Below are 25,941 nucleotides of genomic sequence, written 5' to 3' on the forward strand. Positions count from 1 at the left end.
TGTGACTTGCTTTCCCCTGCCCTGAAGCGCCAGAATACCAAGATGAGAGCAGCCCTCACAGTTGAGAAGTGAGTGGTGATAGCCCTGTGGAAGCTTGCAACGCCAGACAGCTACCAGTCAGTCGGGAATCAATTTGGAGTCGGCAAATCTACTGTGGAGGCTGCTGTCATGCAAGTAGCCAAAGCAATCACTGAGCTGCTGCTATGAAAGGTAGTGACTCTGGGAAATGTGCAGGTCATAGTGGATGGCTTTGCTGCAATGGGATTCCCTAACTGTGGTGGGGCGATAGATGGAACCCATATCCCTATCTTGGCACCGGAGTACCAGGGAACCCAGTACACAAACCGCAAGGGGTACTTTTCAATGGTGCTGCAAGCACTTGTGGATTTCAAGGGACATTTCACCAACATCAACGTGGGCTGGCCGGGAAGGGTTCATGACACTCGCGTCTTCAGGAACACTACTCTGTTTAAACGGCTGCAGCAAGGGACTTACTTCCCGGACCAGAAAATAACCGTTGGGGATGTTGAAATGCCTATAGTTATCCTTGGGGACCCAGCCTACTCCTTAATGCCATGGCTCATGAAGCCATACACAGACAGCCTGGACAGGAGTCAGGAGCTGTTCAACTACAGGCTGAGCAAGTGCAGAATGGTGGTAGAACGTGCATTTGGACGTTTAAAAGGTCGCTGGCACTCGTTACTGATTCGGTCAGACCTCAGCCAAACCAATATCGCCATTGTTATTGCTGCTTGCTGTGTGCCCCACAATCTCTGTGACAGTAAGGGGGAGACCTTTATGGCAGGGTGGGAGGCTGAGGCAAATCGCCTGGCTGCTGATTATGCGCAGCCAGACACCAGGGCGATTAGAAGATCACACCAGGAAGCGCTGCGCATCAGAGAAGCTTTGAAAACCAGTTTCATGACTGACCAGGCTACGGTGTGAAAGTTCTGTTTGTTGAAAACCCGCCCCCTTGATTGACTCATTCCCTGTAAGCAAACCACCCTCCCCCCTTAAATCACAGCTTGCTTTTAAAATAAATAAAGTCACTATCGTTTAAAAATCATGTATTCTTTATTAATTGATTATAAACATAGGGAGAGAACCAACAAGGTAACCCGGATGAGGTTTGGGAGGAGGATAGGAGGGAAGTAAAAGGTCACTGAAAAAATTCAATATAATGACTGCCTTTTGGTTGAGCTGTCCACTGGGGTGGAGTGGGAGGATGCACGGAGCCTCACCCCCCCCACGTTCTTACACGTCTGGGTGAGGAGGATATGGAACATGGTGAGGGGGGAGGGAGGTTATACAGTGGCTGCAGCAGCACTCTGTTATCCTGCTGCCGTTCCTGAAGCTCCACCAGACACCGGAGCATGTCCGTTTGATCACGCAGCACCCCCAGCGTTGCAGCCTGCCACCTCTCATCTCGAGCGTCCCTCATGACCTCACGTTCACTGGCATCTTTCCTGTACTTAGATACCGTGTCCTTCCACTCATTCAAATGAGCTCTTTCATTGCGGGTGCATTCCATTATTTCCGAGAACATCTCGTCTCACGTCCTCTTTCTCCGCCACCTTATCTGAGATAGCGTTCGGGATGGAGGAGGGAGGCGTGAAAAATTTGCAGCTGCTGGAGGGATGGAAAAAAGGAGAGAAGTTTTTAAAAAGATACATTTTACAGAATAATGCTTATACTCTTTCACGGTGAAAAACACTATTCACATTACATAGCACATGTGATTTCAGTACAAGGTCGCATATTCCATCTTAATATTGAGTGCCTGTGGCTTTGGTGTTAGAGATCACAGACGCAGGTCCGGAAAACAGAATTTGGCTTGCATGTGGCCATGGTAAGCCATTGTCTTTTGGCTTCTGCGCCCTCCTTTCCCACATACCAAGCAAAGCCCATTGACTGCTGCAGTTTTCCTGTTAACCTTCAGCAGCAGAAAACAAACTAACCCCCCCCCCCCATCTAATTCTCTGGGATGATCGCTTTATCCCTCCCACCATCACGTGGCTGGTATCAGGGAAGATCCCTGCAGAAACCAAACTAACCCCCCGATCCTCCCACCCGCCATGAATTATCTGGGATGATCGCTGTACCCCTCCCCCCACCGTGTGGCTGGTATCAGGGAAGATCCCTGCTAGCCAAAGGCAAAAAGCTCAGCACCAATCCCCCCCGTCCCCGCGCTTGGCTAACTCCAGGGAAGGATTTCTTTTCAGCCACAGGCAAACAGCCCAGTAGGAAGGGCCACCTCTGTCCCCTTAATTAAATTCCCATATTTCAACCAGGTTACCATGAGCGATATCACTCTCATGAGGATTACACAGCGAGATAAAAAACGGTGTTGCTTGAATGCCAGCAAACACCGGGACCATACGCTGCCAGGTTTTGTCATGCAATGATACCAGATTACTTGCTACTAGAATGGCATGGTCAAGTGTCCTACCATGGAGGATGGAATAAGGCTGCACTGCCCAGAAACCTTCTGCAAAGGCTTTTGGAGAAGGAGAGCTTCATGGAGATGTCCCTGGAGGAGTTCCGCTCCGTCCCCAGACATGTTAACAGACTTTTCCAGTAGCTGTACTGGCCACGAATGCATCCCAAGTCCTCAGGGCAAATTAATCATTAAAAACCGCTTGCTTTTAAACCATGTTTTATATTTTAAAAGCTAAACTCACCTGACGTCTCTTCCATGGGGTCATGGTCTTGGGTACTGGCTTGGGAGGGCACTTCAGTCAGGGTGAGAAAAAGATCCTGGCTGTCGGGGAGAACGGAGTGCTGTGTGCTCTCCGCAAGCTCGTCCTCCTCCTCTTCCCCATCCGCAGAATCCTCAGGTGTGGCTGATGAAATTACCCCCGCCTCGGAATCCATGGTCAGAGGTGGGGTAGTGGTGGCGGCCCCCCCTAGAACTGCATGCAGCTCGGCGTAGAAGCGGCATGTCCGCGGCTCTGACCCGGAGCGACCGTTTGCCTCCTTTGTTTTTTGATAGGCTTGTCTGAGCTCCTTGACTTTCACGCGGCACTGCTCTGAGTCCCTATTGTGGCCTCTCTCCATCATGCCCTTGGAGATTTTTTCAAAAGTTTTGGCATTTCGTCTTTTCAAACGAAGTTCTGCTAGCACTGAATCCTCTCCCCATATAGCGATCAGATCCAGTACCTCCCGTACGGTCCATGCTGGTGCTCTTTTTCGATTATCGGCCTGCATGGTTACCTGTGCTGATGAGCTCTCTGTGGTCACCTATGCTCTCCTGTGCTGGGCAAACAGAAAATGAAATTTAAATGTTCGCGGGGCTTTTCCTGTCTACCTGGCCAGTGCATCTGAGTTCAGATTGCTGTCCAGAGCGGTCACAATGGTGCACTGTGGGATAGCTCCCGGAGGCCAATACCATCAAATTGCGGCCACACTAACCCTAATTGGAAATGACAATATCGATTTTGGTGCTACTCCGCTCGTCGGGGAGGAGTACAGAAATCGATTTTAAGAGCCCTTTATTTCGAAATAAATGGCTTTGTTGTGTGGATGGGTGCAGGGTTAATTCGATTTAACGCTGCTAAATTTGAATTAAACTCAGTATAGACCAGGCCCAAGGATCAACACTGGGGAGGTGGAACAGTACCGGGCCATGGCAGCTTAAAGGGGAGAGAAAAGGTGCAGGGGTCAGAGCGAGCATGGGAGATGGTGCTCACTGCCCAAATCAGGGCAGAGTAAATGATCCCATCTCATCCATTGCCTGGAATACAGTCTCTCTAGAGGTGTGATCAGCTCCTCAGCCCATGCAATCCTCCATCCCTCCCTAGTCCCAGAATTGCACGGATGAGTCAGTGATATTAAAGAAGCCAGCGAGGGCCATCAAGCCAGGAGCTGCCAGTCAAGTAGTTTCCATGGTGCCACTCGCAGCGGGTGTTTGTCCCGGGCTGTTCATGCTCCAGGGCTTGTGGTCACCTGGAAGGTACTTAAAGTTCCAGCTGTAAAGAAAAATGGCAAATACTGCGAAACTCACAATTAATATGATAAGATGATGCAATGCTGCTGCTTTATTTCTTCCCCCACTTTGGACCCAGGGTACTTCTATGAGCAATGTTGGATGGAAGGTGAGCCATAGCCATGCCCTGTTTCTTGGCAGTGCACCATCTTGGCAGTGCACCAGCAGTGCATACAGCTACTGGGCATTGCAATCAAGGGCTGCCTATCCTGACCAGCGCAGGGCATGTAAGGGGACTCTTCCTACTTCAATGGGCCAGATCTCGAAGTTCTCATCTGAATGGGGCTCACGCAAGCCTAAGTGACAACCTCAGTTTTTAGCCATGTATTCAGACTGTTGTCTCTATTGAGCATTTTCACAATAGCCCTTTCACATGCTGATCTCAAAGCACTTTACAGACATCCCTGTGTGGGGGGAATGCGGTATACAGGGTCCTTTGTTGCGTTTTACCTCTCATGGGAAACGGCCTTCTGAAACCCTTAAGAAAGGTAGAGAAGAAATCCTTAAGCTTGCTAAACTCAGCCTCTATCCATCCAACTTTATCATCTATCCCCTGCTGCTGTATGTCCCGAGAAGTTGGGATTGTTTATTCCAAATCAGACGATATTAAAGGGGAGACCCTGATTGATATCTGCACCAGCCCCACCATATACCAGCAAAAGCTTCAAAGAGATCATTGCCACAGACTAGATGGATCAGAACCCCCAGGAGATGCAGAAATGGCTGAGGAATGAGCTGGGAGCATTTGACTGAGCTCCAGACCAGACCAGATCATCTGAGCTCAGGACCAGATCATCATCCCACGGCTAGTGTAGACGTAGCCTCAGACTAGGGTGACCATATGTCCCATTTTGGCTGGGACAGTCCCTTTTTAAAGCCCTGTCCCAACCGTCCCCACTTTTTTTGGCATTTGTCCCGTTTGTTCTTGCCAACTGATCATCAGTTGGCAACAGCAAATGGGACAAATGCCTAGTTTGGCAACAAAAGTGGGGTGCACCCCCTAGCGGGGCACGGAGGAATGTGCGGGTGGAGGTGGGAGAGTGGCAATGCCAGCCCTGAGAGGAAGGGAAGGAAGGCTCAGGAGAGCAGCTTGGGCTGGGCCAGCCCCATGTGGGTGGGTGGCAGGGGGCTTCAGGCTGGCCCCGTGCAGGGGGGCCTCGGGCCAGCCCCACACAGTGTCCCATTTTCCCTTTGGGACAATATGGTCACCCTGCCTCAGACACACTTTCTTCCCCGTATATTCTTTTCAGCTGCTGCTTCTTTTGATTCTGCAGACTGAGAAAATCTTGCAGAACCTGTGGGGGTTTTTTTCAGCCTGAAAAATGTCTTAGTCTGAAGTGAAATTGAAAATTGTCAGTACAAGGAGGGGTTAAAGTATCAACAGGAGGAGCTATCCGCCTCCTCTGGGAACAAACGCAGAGCAGAGGTTGTTTGTGCAAGATGGAATCTCCAGCTAGTTTCACGGGGGGAGAAGCTCACCAGAAAGATTTTGACCCTGCAGCGTATTTGAAAACCTACTATTCCTTCGGTTCCAGTCATTGCCAAGGGAATGAAATTCTGGAATTAAACCTGAGAAGCCTGTTTAAGATATTCATTTCAGGTGAGTATAGTGTCCTGCGGGCATAGTGCCCTAGGGCTGAGAAGTTCTCAGCTCCTCCCCTGTCCTGTCATCGCATGCTCGTTTAATAATGCTGTCTGGCGGGAAATGACGAGGCTCTATAAGGGTAGTAAGGCTTTGGGGACAGGCGTCTTGTCTTCATACTCATGGCATGTTCGGGGCATGCACATAATAAATAACATTGAGAGTGTTTCTTACTTTAATTAGCAGCTGCAGAGGCCATGATGGTTCAGTATGATGTGGGGTTTTGTATGTCACACACCCTAATCTCTAGAGCTACATACTCACACCAAGCTACTGAAAGTATGTCAGCCCCTTCATTTTCTAAGTGTTGCCGCTAGTGTTAGCTACTTGATTTTCCCCTTTAAAATCCATATGTCGGGGCAATCTCAATTTTGGAGAGGTCGAGGGCTGGAATAATGGGAGGTGCTGTGGGTCAGGATTGAGGGGTATTGGCAGAGCTGGGGCTGGGGGAGACCTAGCCTAGAGAAAGGTAGGGACGGTGAGTCAGGATTGAAGAGCGTCTGCAGAGCCGTGTATAGTGAAGCTCGGGATTAGAATAACAAGCGTATTGTAGTATAGGATTGAGCTGCATTAGCAGAGCAGTGTGTGGTCCAGCCCAGGAGGGGAAGAGCGAGTGGAAGCTGAGGCTCAAGAATAAGATGCAATGGCAGAATTGAGGGTGAGGCCCAAGGCTGGAATGGCAGAATCAGGAGGGGGGACCCAGAGTAGGGAGCCATCTGTGTCATCAACCCCAGACTTCCACGAGAATTAAAATCACTGACTCGGCTGGACTGCAAATTGCAACTAGTAAAAGGAGCAGGTGACCTGGCTCCCTGCATCCTGTTATGATCAATGTTGCAATCTGGAACTGTCCTCACTGTTGCACAAGCAGTTAAACCCTTGAATATCACAGGAATTAAAAAAAAAACCTGCCTCTTCATAAATTAATCTGATTTCTTTCCTGTTATATATTATGAAAAGTAACAGATGTTGCTAGCTGGATTCTAAACCTGGAAATGGACTAGGGGTGACTGATGTTACTACAAACCCTGGAGAACTTCTCCACAGGATTTTATAGCATATGATTGGGCTCACCGCTAAGCAGTTTATAACTCGGCTATTCTGGGTTACCTTTTCCACTGCCGGTTCCCTACTCTGGTTTTCTAGTTTTTTAATCTAACCTAGCAACATTTTTAAAGCATGTTCAGGATCATGGTATCAGAACAGCTATGATAATGAGCTTCTATAGAATGATTATTGTGATAGTGTAGAGAGTCCCCAGCTGAGATCGGGACCCTGTTTGTGCTGAGCGCTGTACACGCACATAGGAAGTCCTTTCCCTAGAGAGCTCTGAGACTGAAGTCGGTTCCTTATTCATGGTTCCTAGACCCTTATTCAAAGACCAACATTATTTAAAAATGTATTGATCAGTGTGATTGAACCGATGAAAATGTAAAAGATAATGATCTGATTATTCAATTACTAACGAAGTAAGGAGCTGGGTTTTGACGGGCCGAACATGACAAAATTAGTCTTGGGTCACCCCAAGTGACACACCCCGGTCACTGTTAGACTATTCCGAAGGAACTGAGGCATGCCGCTGGCTGAGTTTAAGTTTTGTTACTGCGCAATGTCACACTGCCAATCCACTTCTTTGGTCATTCAATTAATAAATAAGTAATCAATCATTTACATTTTTAGCACATTCAATCACATACATTTGATGAAATTTCTAAAAATAATTAATCTTACATTGACATATTTTTAAATAATTGTGGAGGTTAAATACACAGCTGGGAACAATGGATAGGAAGCTGGTACCACAAACAAGGAATTGGGAATAAGGAGCCAACTTCAGCCTTGGCAGAGAGTTTATAATCTAAATAGACAAAATGTACAAGGCAGGATTGTTATTCCCACTTAACACACGAAGGATTGAGGCTCAGACAGATTAAGTGACGCACCAAAGTCACACAGCGAGTCGGTGGCAGATTTATTTAGTCCTAGGCAAAGGCCCTAACTAGGACACACCTCCTTAGATGATGAGGCTGTTGCTGGAGGAGTGTTCCATCCTACATACCATTCGCATGAGGCATCAAAGGAGCAAATAAAACAAACAAACAAACAAAAAGCCCCCCCCCCCCCAGAAAACCCCCAACCAGCAGTGAGTACAACTTCTCCGACTTATGGGTCGTGCAATGCGCCAATGTAACTTCGTTCCCCGACGTTCCAAACCAGGTGGGGTGAAAGGCGACACCCTGATTGACATCGGCAGCGGCCCCACCATTTATCAGCTCCTCTCCGCCTGCGAGAACTTTAAGGAGATCATCGCTTCGGACTATACCGACCGGAACCGCCAGGAACTGGAGAAATGGCTGAAGAATGAGCCAGGAGCGTTCGACTGGACTCCAGTGGTGAAATACGTGTGTGAGCTGGAAGGAGATAGGTAAGGGAGGGAGACCTGGCTACTGATGATGAAAGGAAACATGTCTTGTCACTGAAATGAACCCCTGCAGGGGAGGGGACCTCTTACTAGAGTATGATGTAAAAACACAGGACTAGGTCACCCAACAGGCTGACATACGACAGACGCAGGGAGGCTCAAGAAATGAGAATCTACTGGAAGCGCTCGCTCATGGATCCAACTGCCATGTGTGGAAGCTGCCAGCTGAACCCTATAGGTCATGCGTCACTCTTATTATTAGTTATAATTATTATGATATTATCTTAATTACCATAGTACCCACAAGCCATAGCCACATAGTTGCTGGAACTAGGGATGCCGCAGTACCACCTGGATTGAACTGGTTTCCATCATATACAGGGTTTACAGTTTGGTTTAATGGCTCTCAGCACCTCCCCTATACAAATTGTTCCAGCACCCCTGCGCTGTAGTAATACAAATAATCAATAATAATACATTGCCTGAAGTGAAGCAGTGTATAAGTGTTTCAGGATCAGGGCTTAGGGCTTATCTCTGTGTTGTGTAAAATTTTTGACTAGAATAGTGCTGCACACAGAACAACAGTCCTCTCTTTTCAGCCTTTATTATAAAACAACTCAGAAGAATGATCCTGTCACACATTCTCTGTAGCTGCTATCAGGAAACCCTCCCATACCTCTCTCAGAGCGCTGAAGCCTGCATGCTTCTCAAACTTAAGTAACTAATTTTTTTTTTTTTTTTTTTTTACTAATTGCAGCTGGTTGGAAAACAAAAAAAAAACCATGGACATCTTCGTGTAACTTCCCCACATCATTTTCCATCAAAGTTGGGTTTGGACATTTTTCTGACCAATTCTGCACATTTTCCCAGGGGACTAGTTTTTTGGGTGCATTAAATGAGATGCTGTAAAAGAGGCCCAAATCTAGCATGTCCTAAGCACTTCCCACGTGAAAATCAGGCTCCCTTTAAGGTAGCTCAAGTTGGACACCCAAAAAGAGTCTCCCAAAATCACTAGTCACTTTTGAAAATGTAGAGCATCCATTCTCTTTGTGCATAGAATTTGTCATTTTTCCTTTCATGCTTGGTGCCTTTAATAATAATTCTCAGGACAAAATTTCATGTTGACACCCCTCTATTTCAAAAGGATCCACCTTAGGGAGACTTTTATAGGTAACATGATGCGTTGCATGCATTGGTGCTGGAAGTAAGGAGGCTGGGGATGCAGCAGTACCCCCTGGCTTGAAGTTGATTGCATTATATCCAGGGTTTACAATTGGGTTCAATGGCTGTCAGCACCCCCACTCTAAAAATTGTTTCAGCATAGCCATGGACCAGGGACCCCCTTGTGTTAGGTGCTGTACAAACATACAGCAAAAAGAAGGTCCCTGCTCCATGGAGCTTACAATCTAAATTTCACACTATTGTACTGAAATAACTATTCTAATATGTACTAATACTTCACAATTTTCAATCACCTTCCATCTCATAAGAACTGTCATACCGGGTCAGACCAAAGATCCATCTAGCAGAGTATCCTGTCTTCCGACAGTGGCCAATTTTTTATTTTTTTTATTGGATGGAAGTTGGTCCAATAAAAGATATTATCTCACCCACCTGGAGTCTCTAATTTCGTGTGACCAACATGGCTACAACTACACTGCATAGACAGATAAGGAAGCATTTTTATCTCCATTTTAAAGATGGGGCGACTAAGGTGCAGAGAGGGAAAGTGGCATGCCCAAGATCACACAGGAAGTCAGTGGCAGAGTGAGAACTAGAACGCCGGTCTTTGCTTTGACTGCATGACCATTGCTCCCACCATAGATGGAAAGGACTGAGTGTGTGTCTTTCAAAAGCATATGTGGAGGGATTTGAAACCTGAATCCAAAGTCATATTGAAATGAACAACCGGGACACAGACCTTTACTTAAATTCCCCAGTTCTGGTAAGCAGGTTTCTATACACATCACCTTTGCTGCGCCATGCCAGAGTTTCTCCTTACTTGATAATTTCCAGATTTGTAGTTCTGGGCATTACCCCTCCCAGGACATTCATTCAGTGGAGTGCAAGTAGTTACTGCCAACTGTGTAAGTGCAGCTGTACAAACACTGATCCCACTCCTGCTTCTCTCAATTCGTCCTTTTTCCGCTCTGGTTGAATACGGTTCAGTCATTGTAGCCTGCGGCTTGGCCAATGCAGGGAACGTGGATGCCTCTTGCTTTTTAGTTTCCTGTGGGGTTATGGTTTAAACAGGAAATTGAAATCTGGAAAACCACACAAACTGTATTTCCTAATAGCGTGTAAATATCTTTAAAATTCCACTCTGGGCCAGCAGGGGCCTCTCATGGGACCTTGTTGAGATCTTGTCTAGAATAAAGAACAGGAGTACTTGTGGCACCTTAGAGACTAACAAATTTATTTGAGCATAAGCTTTCGTGGGCTACAGCCCACTTCTTTGGATGAATAGAATGGAACATATATTGAGGAGATATATATACACACATACCGAGAGCATGAAAAGGTGGGAGTTTTCTTACCAACTCTAAGAGGCCAATTAAGTAAGAGAAAAAAACCTTTTGAAGTGATAATCAAGATAGCCCAGTCCCGACTCTCTGTATGTGTGTATATATATCTCCTCAATATATGTTCCATTCTATGCATCCGAAGAAGTGGGCTGTAGCCCACAAAAGCTTATGCTCTAATAAATGTGTTAGTCTCTAAGGTGCCACAAGTACTCCTGTTCTTTTTGCGGATACAGATTAACACGGCTGCTACTTTGAAACCTGTCTAGAATAAAAAGTTCTAGTTAGTCTTGGAACAGGGCTCGTGTCTTTACACAGGTCTGCAAATGGCCATGGTGTGAATGAGTTAACAAAACTGATCAATAATAAAACAACCGTTGTATCTAGATAGAGCATCTGTCTCTGTGTATGGCAGCGATGCTGTTTCAGTCCGATGTGGGGCTTTGTGTTGCAGAGACTTGCTATCTAATCTCTCTCCAGAGCTAAACATCCACATAAATATTTCCAAGTACATCAGCCCTTCTATTTTCAGAGTGAATAGTTGTAGCTACTTGATTTTAATTGAAATCCACACCAGTGGCAGTCTCAGTTCAGGAGAGGTGCCAGGTTGGAAGAGCAAGGAGTGCTGTAGGTTAGGACTCAGGGGCATCAGCAGAGCTGTGTATCTGTGTGTAGGGGGAGCAGGACTGGCCTAGCAAGGGTCAGGGAACGCAGGTCTGGATAGAGGTGCATTGGCAAAGCTGGAGGGGTGGGGAGAGCCCAGGACTGGAACAACAGGGGGGCTGTTCAGGCAGAGCTGTTGAAGGGTGCAGCCCAGGACTGGAATGATGGGGGGTTGGGGGAAGAAGGGCTGCAGAAGAGGCATGAGACTATTTATCTGAGAACTCATACAGCCCCAATCGCCATAGTGTCTGAGAGACTCTCTATTTTTATTAATGCATTGACTCTCAACACCCTTGTGACATTACCCCCATTATCCAGAGAGGGAACTGAGGCACAGAGCGACGGCGACTTATTCAAAGCCACGCAGAAGGATCTGTGGCAGAGCACAGAACTGAATGCAGGTCTCCGGGGTTCTAGGTTAGCATGCTAAACACTGGAGCCTCCTCCTTCCCGGCATAGATCAGAAGCACAGAAGGTGTTGAGGCAAAGAGAAAATGCTGAGCTGCCCAAAGCTCCGCATGCTCCTGGATCAGTAGGAATGGAGAGTCACACCAATATCCTCTCTTGCTACTGCTGCATTGCTCTGCAGTTTGACAATTGTGAAATGCCTAGCACCCAGGGAACGTTTCCTCCTAACTCCAGCTAGTCAGGGCTTCGCTTATGCCCTGAAGCAGGAGGGTTTATAGCCCTTCAGGGCTCAGTTATGATTAATCCCTACTGTAATGTAACTGGCTATTATCCATGTAAATATCAGATCCTTTTGTCTAATTCTTGGCCTCAGCGATGTCTTGTGACAATGAGTTCCACTGGTTAATCGCGTGCCGTATGGAAAAAGCGTCCCCTCTTATTAGTTTTAAATATGCTGCCTTTCGAGTCCATTGAACATCCCCTTGCTGCGATCTAATGGACAGACTGAAAATCATGCAATAGTACACAATATAACATTTCTTGCAGGGAAAAGTGGGCTGAGAAGGAAGAGAAGTTGAGAAAGAAAGTCAAGCAGGTTCTGAAATGCGATGTGTCCAAATCCAACATTTTGGCCCCTGCGTCTCTGCCCCAGGCCGACTGCCTGCTCTCCGCACTGTGCTTGGAAGCTGCCTGCAAAGACCTGAACAGCTATCGTGCAGCACTGAAGAACATCAGTTCTCTGTTAAAGCCAGGAGGCCACTTGGTGATGGTGATAGTCCTGAAAGAAACCTACTACATGGTAGGCCAACGCAGGTTCTCCTGCCTCTACCTGGAGCGGGAGTCGGTGGAGGAAGCCCTGAGAGAGGCCGGGTATGATGTACAATGTATGGAGGTGACTCCAAACCGTTCCCAACGCACATTTTCAGATTTTGAGGCTGTGCTGAGTCTGGTTGCGTGCAAGCGGCCTGCTTAGTCCTGCTGAAAATGAGCAAGAAAGAGCCTTGGCGCAAGGGAAAGGGCCGGGCTGGCCTTAGGGAAAAAGGCGCCTGGGGCAAACTTGTATTTTGGCTCTGTGAGGGGCAGGGAGTTGTAGGGAGCGTGGAGCACAGGGAGCTGGGGTGGGGGCTTCTCAGAGCCAAACCTGCACGTGATTTTGCATTGGCATGTGCATTAATCAAAGAATGTAGAATTGAGAGATAGGACATGTGACCCAAGGACCCCTTGATGCCAACTGGCAGATGGCCCCAGGGTACATAGGTGTAGAGGGATCTCCTGGGTTCGTCAAAAGGGGTCACGTAAGGTCTCTAATGAAGCCTGTGTCACACTGATCGTCATAATCATTGCAAGATATATGTATGGAAAAGATGTGAATAGTTATGGATCTATACTAAAAATGATGTTCCCTAGGACTGTGAATTAAGGCAGGCCACCAGGTGATCCACATACCTCTGTCATGCAAGACAGAGATGCGTATGTCACGCTGGCTCATCATGTGCAAACTGAGCATTGTGTGGTTCCCAAAGGACACCCATTTACAATCTGAGCCAAATGCTAATCAATTGATTGCAGGGGCTTCAGGAAAAAATAAGCCAGCAGGGGTTATCTTGATTAGGCATAAGGCAATGAACTTTTGAAACTATATCGGGGGTGCAGATGAACCTCCAGTTATTCCTTCAGTCTGTGAGGACTGCCAGCAGGATTGATTTGATGAGAAGGGATCTCAGCTAAACTGGTTGAAAATTCTGAGAAAAGGATGTGGGGTAAGCTATCTCGTAGGAGATAGCGGAATGCCTGGTTAGGTGAGTGCCGGCTCTAGAAAACACGTTATGATTTTGTTTGATATGTAACCACTGCTTTGCAATATCCTCACTTGCTGTCCTTGAATCTCTGTTTTGATAATAAACTTATTCCTGTTTTCACTCTGTGTATATATTGAAGTGTGTTGAGTTGAGTGGTGATCCTCAGTTGAATCTTGCAAGCTGGTGTGTTTTTCCTTTAGGGAGTAGCAGCTCAGAGTTCTGTAACTGTTCAGTGGAACATGGGCTGGGCGTACCAGAGGCCATTCCGAGAACTCAGCGGGAGGTATGTGCCCAGCGGTAATCTGTACTGAGACAGTGAGGCCTACGAAGGGCAGGAAGGCAGTGCTTCTGCTGCCGGAGGCTAGTGGTTTCACATTGCGTGCACAGACAAGACTTCCTCACGCTGAGGGCAAGCAGTGGCAAGGTGCCTGAAAACCCTGGTACCCGAAGGAAGTGTCACAATACAAGCACCAGCTATCCTATTCCTCCAGCCCCCTCAGCCAATCCAGGCTGCTCTCGAGAGTACAGTTTCCCATGCTGTGTCCAGTCCAGGTTTAAATGTCGCAAGTGATGGAGTTCACAGCTAGAGCTGGGCAAAAAAATTTTTGGCCAAAATTGTTTTTGGTGGAAAAAAATACAGATTCGGTGATACCAAAAATGTCACAAATTTGTGTTGGTTTCACTGAATTGTTTTGACCGAAAAAAACAAAATATCTGCTGTTTTGACTTATTCCAACCCTGGAATACTTTCAAAATGAAAAGTTTTAATGACTTTTCATTTCAAAATGTCCTTCAATTTACTTTAAAAATACAGCAATATAAAAACAAAACAAAAACAACAAAACTCAAAATCTAGAGAAAACACAGTTTCCTGTCGAACTAAATATTTCATTTGACCCAAAATGAATTTTCTTTTACTTTTTGATTCACCAAAAATTCAGCAAAATATTTTTTTTCAGGTCGACTCAAACGAATGTTTAAAAAAAATATTTCAGCATGGCCAGAGAACCCCAACATTCATTATTTGGAACTGGGATTCCAACAGAAAGTAGGCAGCCAATGCCAACCCTTGGAGCCAAGCTTTGAACGGAACCGGTTGGCTATTTCCATTGGCGGCAACAGGTGATCTTAGACAAGCTACCTAGCAAGGGGGTGGCTGAGCAGTAGTGCGCTGCAATGCCATGAGGGACAGACTTAGATTTGGTTTGAGCAGACCTGGAAAGCGTTTCAGGGCATGGCGAAGAGCACTGGTCTGGGAATGTCCAAGGTGAGGATCAACAAAAAGCAGATAGTCTGGGCTCAAAATCACTGCCTAATCCAGGCTCCAAGATTCATCTGACCTTTATTAATTCATCCTAAACAAATACTTCTATAACCCAGAGGGGGAGGCAGGTGACTCCCTGCAGCTTCTCCTTGTCTTTATGGGGCTCTCATCCAAGAACAGTGCTGGCCCCACCCTGCTTAGTTTATGAGACCTAAGGAGGTCACAATCTATCACAGCTCAGCTACACTCGGTGCTGAAAGTGTGTGTGGGGGTGGGTGCCTCAAGGGGGTCACAACCCCAACCAAAAACTGAAACCAACCTGGGGATGTACTTTAAGCACTGCTACTTGTAGATGATGATAGAGCCGCCAACCCCACACATTCTTTTCATGCTGCTTTAAGCCCCGGCTGCAAGTCTGAGCAGTTGTTGACACCAGAGATGCGAATAGCTTCAGAAAAGCGCTCCCTTTCTATCCAATCAAAAGCAGATTGTTCTTTCCAAGTTACAATTGCTAACTTGTGGGGGGAAAACCACCCCACCCTCTTGCGTGACACTCTCAAAGTGGTGTCACCCGGACTGGTGGAATCTGGAGAGAAACGACGGCTTTGTTTAGAATTAGTTGGACCAGGTCCACTGGGCTAGGGCTGTGCCTGCACATGGCCCCCATTAACTCGGCTGGGAGTGAGTTACAGGAAAGCTGATTAGCCTGAAGGGAAACTGCTGTATTCAAAACAGCCTATGCCTCACTTTCTCCATCTGTGCAGGACTGTAGCCAGTAGGTTGAGGGATTGGGCAAAGGAGCAATAGTGCTGGGGTATTTACTCGAGTTCTCTATCTATGGAAAAGGGACAACGTGAGCAGCAGTAAGACAATCTTTCCCCATACATACATCCTCTCCTTCCTGCCTAAGAACTTAGAAAACAGTCCTGGAAACACTCTGTGCTAGGGCTCGCAGCCATTTGCTGGTAACTGTACTGAGATCCATCAAATGATTTCACAGAGGGCGCCACCAAACAGCAGCAGTTTTTGGTTACTGTTGACCTGAGGCAGACAGAATCATACTAGGGAAATACTCCGTGGTCCACTCCCGATCCCCAGAGCCAGCCAGTTGCCCACAAGGGGGCTTTTTCATTAGGTTAATCAGGCTTGTAAGGCAAGGAGCAGCCCCAAACAGTCCCAAGGGTCTGTGAAAATATTACACACATACCTCCAGCCTGTGTAAATACCCTTTCAAAAACTTGCATGGGGGAGGCCCCTCCCAGACACACACACCAGCACCCGAATCCTCTTCCACATTACTGTAATTCTCAATGGCCTGAAAAGAAAGGACAAGTAATGGGAATGGGGAGATTCTTATGTGCAATATTTTCAACTGAGTCAGGCCATTCCCACCACACAGACTAGGGCCCCTAGTTTCTAATTACCGTAACTCATGCTTCACGAAAGAAAGAAATACACACGCTTCCTGGAGCATAGGAAAGAGTGATTGCAACAGAGATACAGTTTCCCCATCTGAATGTTTACCAAGCAGCAGGGGCTCCATTAGAGCACAGGGATTTTCTGCCCTCTGGAAGAAAAATGTTGTGGAGTGAAAGGTTTTGAGAAGCCCTGAAAAGAAAATGGATCTGAGGCTGAAGACTTGACCCCAGTAGATTTTTCCATTGATGGCAGCAGCAGGGAGAGCTTTACTGGACCCTGTGGGATCCCAGGTTCTTTACTTCAGCTCTATAAATCCTAGGGCATGAGAGCACCGTCTCTTGGTTAGACAAGTCACCTTGCATATTGATTAAAAATAAGGATTTTTGTATGGAAAAAAGCCAACCATCCTCTAACTGACTCTGAACTATGGAAGCTACAAACATGTGGCAAATGCTCGTTTCTGGCTCTTTTGAATGTGCAGATACCATAGGCCTAGCCACACCTTGTAAAGGCAGCTGGAGAATCAGCTGCAATATTCCACCGCGTGCAGTCACTTTAATCTGACCATTTTTTGCCCTGGGCATCTCTCTTTGGCAGCCATGCAAGAAGAGCTGGAATAAAATGTAGCTGCATCAAGTTGATGTTGCAAAAAAATGATAGTGTGTTTATTTCATTTTTATCTTTCTGAAAGGATGTGGGGCTTCCACCCCTAACCCTCCCATAGCTGTTGCCTTTCTTGGGTGGAGCCCTGCCTCTGTCTCCCTCCTGACTGGGGTATTTCCAGGCTGAACAGTTCCCGGACTTCATTGTGTTATTTCCAGCAAATGACAGTCTAACTAAGAAGGCCTGTTTTGCTTCCGCCTCTGAGGTTGACAACCGTGCAACTTCCCGCAGTTATAAATTACCACACAGCTCTTTCTAAACAAGCAGTCTCCTGGGATTTAGTGTGACTCCATTGTGCCTTTTTTGTCCTAATCCCAAGAGATGTCCTGACCAGACCAGGCCAAAGAGAGGGACCTCAGATGACCTCACCATGCCCACCAGATCTGGCTAACCCCTGAGCACTACCTGGGATGGGAAACTAGTGCCTCACATAGACACATACTCCTATGTGCCCTTTCCTTTCCCGCACCTTAGTTCTTTTCTTTCCTAGCCCTCTCCTTTTCCCTTCTGTCTAATAATAGTATGGCTTAGCTGGCCAAGACCATATATTTTGCAACACTTTTCCTTTTGTTTCTGTATCTTTAATAAAAGTTTAAAAGCATCTTTAGTGGTGTGTTGGCCAGGGTATTAAACAGGCTGAGGTCTCTGTACACAAAAACCCGAACCTTGTTTAATGTTGGGTAGTTTCATGGTTACATTAACACCTTTGATTCTTTGGCCCCGTATATTAATCCAACATGAAACAAACTTGTAGGGAGACACTTGTATACAAATCCTTTTTTATTGTATCTTGTTACAATATATTTGCGTACCAATAGAGAAAAACATGTTAATCTGGTTAATTCAAAAGCGCAAAGCAATTAATTATGGAGAAATGCTTCTAAAAGGACAGGCTGGTGCTTGTGCATGATGCAGCTTCTGGCTGGCAGTCTCAGTGGTGCCGAGGACTCCCCTTTCTGCGCCCAGTTGGCTCTTTGAGTAGGTAGGAGGGCTCGCACTGGATACATGGCTATTGTCCAGCGCCGGTGAGTTTTTCGAAGAGGACGCTGGCTTCTATCACTTGGCGGTTCTCCCCACTACCACTACGACAATTATAATGATGAGGAAAATTACTCCTATGACAATCCCGATGATATTCAGTATGCGGGCAGTGCGGGAAGCTTGGGACGCTCGCTCCATGTCACCTGTCCCAGCTGCATTCTCTACCTGGAAGGGAAGCACAGCCCACCCCACCCATCAAAACAGTTATTTAAATTCCAGGCTAATAAAACCCCACCCCAAAGGGCGTCCGTCCAACGCGCCGTGTGACGTCAATATACACAAGGACATAGGAATTACAAAGAAACAATCAAAAAGCAGCTGCATGTCTTCCTCTCACCTACCACATGTCAGTTGATTAAATGTCACATGACCAACGTAGCTTAAAACGCATAAGAACAGCCATATTGGCTCAGACCAGTGGTCCATCTAGCCCAGTATCCTGTCTTCTGACAGTGCCAGGTGCTTCAGTGGGAATGAACAGAACGGGGCAATTATCGAGTGAGCCATCCCCTGTCGTCCACTCCAGCTTCTGGCAGTCAGAGGCTTAGGGACACCCAGAGCATGGGGTTGCATCCCTGACCAGCTTGGCTGTTAGCCATTGATGGACCTATCCTCCATGAACTTATCTAGTTCTTTTTTGAACCCAGTTGTACTTGTGGCATTTTACAGCATCCCCTGGCAAGTAGTTCCACAGGTTAATTGTGTGTTGTGTGAAGAAGTACTTCCTCATATTTGTTTTAAACTTGCTGCCTATTAATTTCATTGGGTGACCCCTGGTTCTTGTGTTATGTGTTAAGGGGTTAGTACCACTTCCCTATTCACTTTCTCTACAACCTTCATGATTTTATAGACCTCTATTATGTCCCCCCTTAGTCGTCTCTTTTCTAAGCTTAACAGTCTTTTTAATCTCGCCTCAGATGGAACCTGTTCCAGACCCCTAATTCTAATATATATATTTTGAGATGAGACAACCAGAACTGCACACAGTATTCAAGGTGTGGGCATATCATGAATGTATATACTGGCATTATTTTCTGTCTTATCTATCCCTATCCTAGTGTCTCCTAACAATGTTAGCTTTTTTGACTGCCGCTGCACATTGAGCAGATGTTTTCAGCAAACTATCCATGATGTCTCCAAGATCTTTCCTCCCATATTGCATTTTTCCACCAGTCAGAAATCCCACCATTAGCTGTTTTAGCCTTTGGACATACCCATTCAAAGAGATGGGCTTTCCACCATGCTTTGAGGTTCAACAAATTCTGGGGGAATCCATCTATCCTAGGTACTTATCTGTCCCCATCACAATGGTAACTGAACCCCTCACAGTCACTAGTGAATTTATCCTACAGCACCCCAGTGAGGTAGGGGAGAGCGACTATGCCCATTTTACAGGTGGGGAAGTAAGTCACAAGGTGGCTAGCATCCTTTCCATCTGACCATCACGGGAGGAGGCTGAACACTCCAGAGGAAAGGGGGTTAGGTTTCCAGATGGAGGTCAGTGACATGCAGGACGAGAGCTGGTCAAAGTGTGAATGGAAAACATTAAAAAAAATTCATCAACATTCCTGTGATTTTTGGGGGGGAGTTCCTTTTATTTTTAATCAGCTCTCTTCAGGATCTTCCTGTCACACCCTGTTTGCTGCATTACACAGTATGGTTGGGGAGGAAGGGAGGGTGGAATAATACAAAGCAAGAAATTCAATCATTCAATCACCAAAAGAAAAGAAAAGGTTAAGAGATTCTGGGTTTTTTATAAGTAAATTTGACAGGCCTCAAGACTAAAGCCCCGATCCTGCAAAGCCTTACTGCATGCACATAGCTTTACACGTCTGAGTAACCCCATGGACATCGGTAGAACTACTCATCTTCACAGTGTTAGGCCTGTGCAGAATTAGGGCTTAACACCCTTGCTCCACAGAACAAGCATGCCTGGATAGAGCTGGGGAAGTACAGTCGTAATACGATTTATTTCCCAAATTTTACTCCTCCTGTCTGTGACTGGCCTGCAAACAGACTGGCTGTTATTTCATTATTGGAAGTTACTGGGTGGGTAGTTTTGTGAATAACTTGTGGTGGCTTGTGCCTCCGTAGGCAGCTTATTGAATGTTTGCAGTATTCAGAATGTGATCTACCCGTTTTCTAAAGAATTCAGAGCTTTTAAGGCCAGAAGGAATCACTCTGATCATTTAGTCCGAGCTCCTGTATAACACAGGCCAGAGAATTTCACCCTGTCATTCCTGCTGTGGAAGAAGTTGCTCTTCTCAGTATACAAGTGAACACTATTGAGACCCGTATCAGAGGGGTAGTGGTGTTAGTCTGGATCTGTAAAAAGCGACAGAGAGTCCTGTGGCACCTTATAGACTAACAGACGTATTGGAGCATAAGAATCCAATGCGTCTGACCAAGTGGGTATTCACCCACGAAAGCTTATGCTCCAATACGTCTGTTAGTCTATAAGGTGCCACAGGACTCTGTCGCTTTTTACTATTGAGACCAATAACTTGTGGCAGAACTAGAGCATTTCTCTTAGGAAGATGTGCACTGTCTGTTTAAAGACTCCTACGATGGTGAATTTAGCACTTTCTTTGGTAAGTTGTTCCAGTGTTTAATTACCCTCACTGCTAAAAGACTGAGTCTTATTTCCGATTTGAATGTTTCTAGCTGCAGCTTCCAGCCATTGGACCTTGTTCTGTCTCTGCTAGCCTAAAGATAGCCTTAATGTCAGATAGCTTCTTGCTGTGTAAGTACTCAGGGCAGATTTTAAAAAATATTTAGGATTTCAATGGGAATAAGGTGTCTAGGTGCGTCTGAAAATCCCACTAGGCGATTATCTGAATCTTTAGGTGCCTAAATAGGTTTGTAAATCTGGCTTTTAGCGACGGTGAACGTATCACCTTGCGACAACGGATGCTATGGAGTCATCACCAGTTTCATGAGCTATGTACATAATTATTCCTTCTTCTGAAAATCAACATCTGCAAAAGGAACTTTTGTTTCCATCACTGGAATTAAATAAGGAATAAGTTCTCTCCACTGCAGAAACCCTAAAAATCCATGAAGGAGGAAGAAACCCAGGCATACAGAGAAACTGATTCTCCTGGGAAAGTGACCTTAGATTAGATATCAGGGAAAGGCCTTCTAAAGGCCCTTAATACTGGGAAAAGAATGTGAGATCAAACCCAGCAAAATATCCTTAGCACAACTGTAATGGCAGCTGATAAGGCCAAGCACGAGCTGTGAGAAAAGAGCAGAAAATGAAGGTGACTGGAAATATTGCCCCTCGCCCTCCCTGACTTCTAACCTTTCAAATGCCTTTAACCCTCTTTCCCTCCCATTCCCTCCTCAAATTCCATAGTCATCTGGTTTGTGTTCTTCCCCATGGAAAGGACCTCTCTCTGATGAGATAACCTTACTCCCAGTCTAGTGGGAGAGGCTGCTGCCAGTTTAAACCATGTTTTCTAGTGGGAAGAAGCAGATCTGGCTAAGCACCGGTCACATGCCCCCTCTCCACTTGGCCAGTCACCAACCCTGTCACAGACCGGACACATGTTGGCATTGAAACCCAGCCACGCACTTCGTCTTTGCTCAAAGAGATTGCATGGCTAATTAAGGTGGAGCCACATTCCTCATCAGAGTATCGGTGGTGGCCATGCTGTCATCCCTGTGTATTTACTTCATCGAGCAACAAGTTTCTTAGGGCAATGACAGCTTCAATATGCCACTTGGTTATTGCTCAGAAGAAAATACACATCAGCTGGGTATCTCAATAAAACTGGGAAAAAAACGACCTTTCACAGACAAAGGTTTCAAGTAGAGGAATTTTCCTACTCAGCACATTAACCCTACTGATGGATTTGCCTATAAAATTCCATATCTGTGGGAGCTGGGAAAAAACCAGTACAAATGATTTGTATAGATGCAAAAATGCAATTCCTAATGAATCCTCATGAAAGAGGCAGTGCTGTCAGGGACTGATGGCCTCTGTTTACTCCCAGAATTGTCCCAGCACATATTCATAACTGTGACTATCTACATGGTTAGTTGTGTGATGTGAATAAACAGAAAGAGGATTAAGTATGCATTGGTCACAATGAAACTCATGGCAGAATTTGATCACTCCAGGACAAAGGTCCTCAGCTACTGTCCCAAGGAGGCGAAAATCCCCATCCTTAAGCTAATGGTCAGAACACTGGACACAGAACTCAGCGCTGCGTCTCTCCACTCACAAGGCACACAAACAGCCCACACTCCAGTGCTCACACACATCCTTCATTTACACCCAACACCACCACCAAAGCAACAGTTTAAGAGAAATGTCTCTTTCCAGTCAATTCAACTTTGGAAGCAACAATTCCCACAACTTGCTTAAAGTAGCCCTAGAAAATTGCACTGTTCCCTATAACTTCTGGGAATAAAATCCAAATGTTTCAACACCTTTGCATTGAAAATTAGGGTTAGCTTCTCCAACTCTCTCTGTAACAGACATTTTAAGACCATATTTGTAAATCAAAGTTTGGAAATGTATCAACGAAAAAATAAATACGCTTAAATAAATGCCAGACTTACTCTGAGAGAATAGATGAGAGCAGCTATTCCAAGTGGGAGGCAGCAACACAACAAGTTAAAGATCGACAGGGCAAGGTAAGTAGGGACATTTCTTTGAGTTGTCTCCATCTTCAGAAGCTTCCTGTTTAAATTCTCTATTGCTGAAGCTAGGAAGGCTTTGAAGAATAGTAACACTGCTTCCTCTGTTAAATCTTGCAATGGGGAGGGGGGAGTAACCAAGGGAAACACTGCTGAGCAAAGCATGCACTTGCGTGCATGGTTTACAGACTCCTTTCCCAATCCCATCCCATAAACTACTGGCTGCGTTTGTAACCAAGCTACACACCTGTTTCAAATTAAATTTCTGTGATGAATCTAGTAGGATTTTCAGACTAGAATTCTGTATGGGGGGGTGCGACTGGACTGCTAATAAACGCTTGATAGTGTAAACCAGAATGCTGTTCTTGAGGAGTGGGCAATTCAGCTTCCAGCTGTCTTATGATATAAAAAAATAGAGCTGCTCAGAAAAACTTCAGCTGAGCCATTCTCCATCAGAGACGGCAGTGCCATCAGAAAGGAAACACTTCTCAAAATGCCTATTTCACAGACATTTCATTTTGGAGAAAACCTGGGGGAAGGAGGGGGAAGTTGTCCCATTTCAACATTTGTAGAACAAAATATTTTTAGCTTCCATTTCAATATTTTTTGTTGTTTTGTATTATAAGATAGAGCAGGGGTCGGCAACCTTTCAGAAGTGGTGTGCCGAGTCTCCATTTATTCACTCTAATTTAAGGTTTTGCGTGCCAGTCATACGTTTTAAAGTTTTTAGAAGGTCTCTTTCTATAAGTCTGTAATATATAACTAAACTATTGTTGTATGTAAAGTAAATGAGGTTTTTAAAATGTTTAAGAGGCTTCATTTAAAATGAAATTAAAATGCAGAGCCCCCCTGACCGGGGACCAGGACCTGGGCAGTGTGAGTGCCACTGAAAAGCAGCTCGTGTGCCGCGTTCGGCACGCGTGCCATAGGTTGCCTACCCCTGAGATAGATTACACCACTCTACAGCCAAAATGCTTCTGAAATAAATGTAGTCAAACTTTACTAATTCTGGGTCACTGAGAACGAAAATGATGCTTAAAATTGTTGATTGGCTCTAGTTTTCAAGATATGCTATTGGGTCAGTATATACGACCCTTGACTTGGGAATGGTGGAGGATAAGTGAGTTATAAAGGGAAGAGATCTCAATTTAAACCAGAAATGACTAAAATACATCTTTGACTGGATCTATGAATAAATCTATGACTGGGTTTGGACAGTACTTGCTTTTTAAGCAAAACAATGAATGATGCAATCTGAAGCTGGTATTGCGTCATACATGATATGAATTGCATCATGTTATTCCTAGAAGTCATGGATGATACAATCATAACGAAGCTTACATCACTCTGCTGAACAAATTGCCCTAGATCAGCTCTAGAAATCATCCAGTGTCGTGCTCTCTTATTTGTCAGTGTTTGATTTTGCAAAGGGACACATTTCTGTTTAGCCAAAGTGAGCAGAGATGCCTCGTACTTGTGTGAACAGTGCAGATAACTTCTGCTCTGTTTGTGGTGAAGTGACTTTTGCATCACAAAAGCGCCGTATAACCACTATGGTTAAGAAAGCCTATCACCTTTATTTTGGCTGCAAAATTGGAGATCAGGACAAGAAGTGGGCCCCACACGTATGCTGCAACACTTGTGCAACAAATCTTCGCCAGTGGTTGAACAGGAAAAGGAAATCTATGCCTTTTGCAGTGCCAATGATTTGGAGAGAGCCAACAGATCATACCAGCAATTGTTACTTCTGCATGGTGCCTCCAATTGGGAAAGGTGTGTCAAAGAAGAAAAAGTGGACTGTGCATTATCCAAACATTCCATCAGCTATACGCCCCGTACCCCACGGAGAAGGACTGCCGGTTCCTGATGCACCAGAATCATTCTCACTTGAGTCAGACGAGGAAGAGGAAGAGGATGAAACTTCTGGTCCTGAACCATCAATGTCACAGGACCCACATTTTCTCCCATCCTCCTCCTCTGAACCACACCTCATAACACAAGGTGAACTGAATGACCTTGTCAGGGATTTGGAACTACCCAAGAGTAAGGCAGAGCTGTTGGGCTCCAGACTACAGCAGTGGAATCTCCTGGCAGGTGATGTTAGGGTTTCCATGTTCCGTGACCCTCAAAAGGATCTTGTCCCATTCTTCTTCTTGGAAGGTGATCTTGTAGCCTGCAACAACATCGATGGTGTGATGGCAGCCCTCAGCATCGTTCACGATCCAGATGAGTGGAGACTGTTCATGGATTCATCGAAGACCAGTCTTAAAGCTTTTTTACTGCATAATGGCAATGTTTTGCCATCAATTCCAGTTGGTCATGCAGTCCATATGAAGGAAACCTATGACAACATGAAACAACTTTTGAGGTGCATAAACTATGACCAACATCAGTGGCAGCTTTGTGGCAATTTGAAGGTTGTTGCTCTCTTGCTTGGTCTGCAGACTGGATACACAAAGTACTGTTGTTTTCTCTGCGAATGGGATAGTCGTGCAAGAGATTCCCACTACATCGAGAAAGATTGGCCACTCCGACAGTCATTGGAGCCTGGGAGGAAAAGTGTTCAGCATCCACCACTTGTTGAATCAAGGAAGATTTTGTTACCACCCTTACACATCAAGCTGGGTCTGATGAAGAACTTTGTCAAGGCCATTGACAAAACACAAGCAGCTTTCAAGTACCTCTGTGGAAAATTTCCAAGACTAAGTGAAGCTACGATAAAGGAAGGTGTCTTTGTTGGTCCTCAGATTCGTGAACTTCTTCGAGATGATGCATTTGACCAGGCACTGCGTGGCAAGGAAAAGACGGCATGGAAAGCCTTCCAGTTAGTGGCAATAAATTTTCTCGAAAACAACAAGGCAGACAACTACAGGTTGTGGGTGGAAAACCTCCTCAAGGCATACAAAAGCCTTGGTTGCAGCATGTCACTAAAGCTATATTTTTTGCACTCTCATCTAGATTTTTTTCCACCGACCTGCAGAGCAGTGAGCAACGAGCACGGCGAGCGATTTCACCAGGACATTGCAACAATGGAGAAACGCTATCAGGGCAAATGGAGCCCATCAATGCTTGCACACTATTGCTGAATAGTGACAAGAGATGCTCAATTTAATGAATACAAGAGACAAGCCAAGAAGCACCGAGTAGACACTGAATAGGACTAAACTATGTACAGAATAGTTTTTTGCCTTTTGTTTCATAATCAATTTTATTTATATAACCCTTTTGCTGATTTTTAAAGTGTTACATAAACAGGACAGGTGAAATATTATCATGTAAAGCAACCATAAACACATGAAAAGACCTAGGTTTACAATTTATGATTAAAACTCTACTATCTACACAATATACATAGACATCAAATGTAAAAACTTAAATATCTTAGAAACAGTAGCCAATCAGTTGTTTTAATTGTTAATATTTGAATTCAGCACATCAAAATACATAATAAATAGCACATTTTATC

General features: G+C 45.4%; 1 protein-coding gene and 1 long non-coding RNA gene across 3 annotated transcripts in view; one reads left to right on the forward strand and one right to left on the reverse strand.

The window, feature by feature from the left end:
* Positions 1-13,561, forward strand: part of LOC101938004 (nicotinamide N-methyltransferase-like) — a 39,410-nt gene extending 25,849 nt beyond the window's left edge. Inside the window, exons 1-3 of one of the 2 annotated variants that reach the window (XM_024109067.3) lie at positions 5,426-5,585; positions 7,845-8,052; positions 12,189-13,561. In XM_024109067.3, the coding sequence (XP_023964835.2) occupies positions 5,426-5,585; positions 7,845-8,052; positions 12,189-12,615 (795 nt within the window). In that variant the 3' untranslated portion in view covers positions 12,616-13,561. Of the gene's footprint in view, positions 1-5,425; positions 5,586-7,844; positions 8,053-12,188 lie in introns of those variants that run through there. The other variant, XM_065568969.1, reaches the window with a different exon arrangement.
* Positions 1,056-24,764, reverse strand: LOC112060154 (uncharacterized). Its single transcript, XR_002889452.3, has 4 exons — positions 22,398-24,764; positions 15,913-17,993; positions 2,682-10,279; positions 1,056-1,629 (listed from the first exon to the last, which is right to left on the reverse strand). It is a non-coding gene; the product is annotated as an uncharacterized LOC112060154 (long non-coding RNA).
* Positions 24,765-25,941: the final 1,177 nt, after the last annotated feature.

This window comes from Chrysemys picta, chromosome 16 (assembly GCF_011386835.1).
Source record: "Chrysemys picta bellii isolate R12L10 chromosome 16, ASM1138683v2, whole genome shotgun sequence".
Taxonomy (NCBI): domain Eukaryota; kingdom Metazoa; phylum Chordata; order Testudines; family Emydidae; genus Chrysemys; species Chrysemys picta.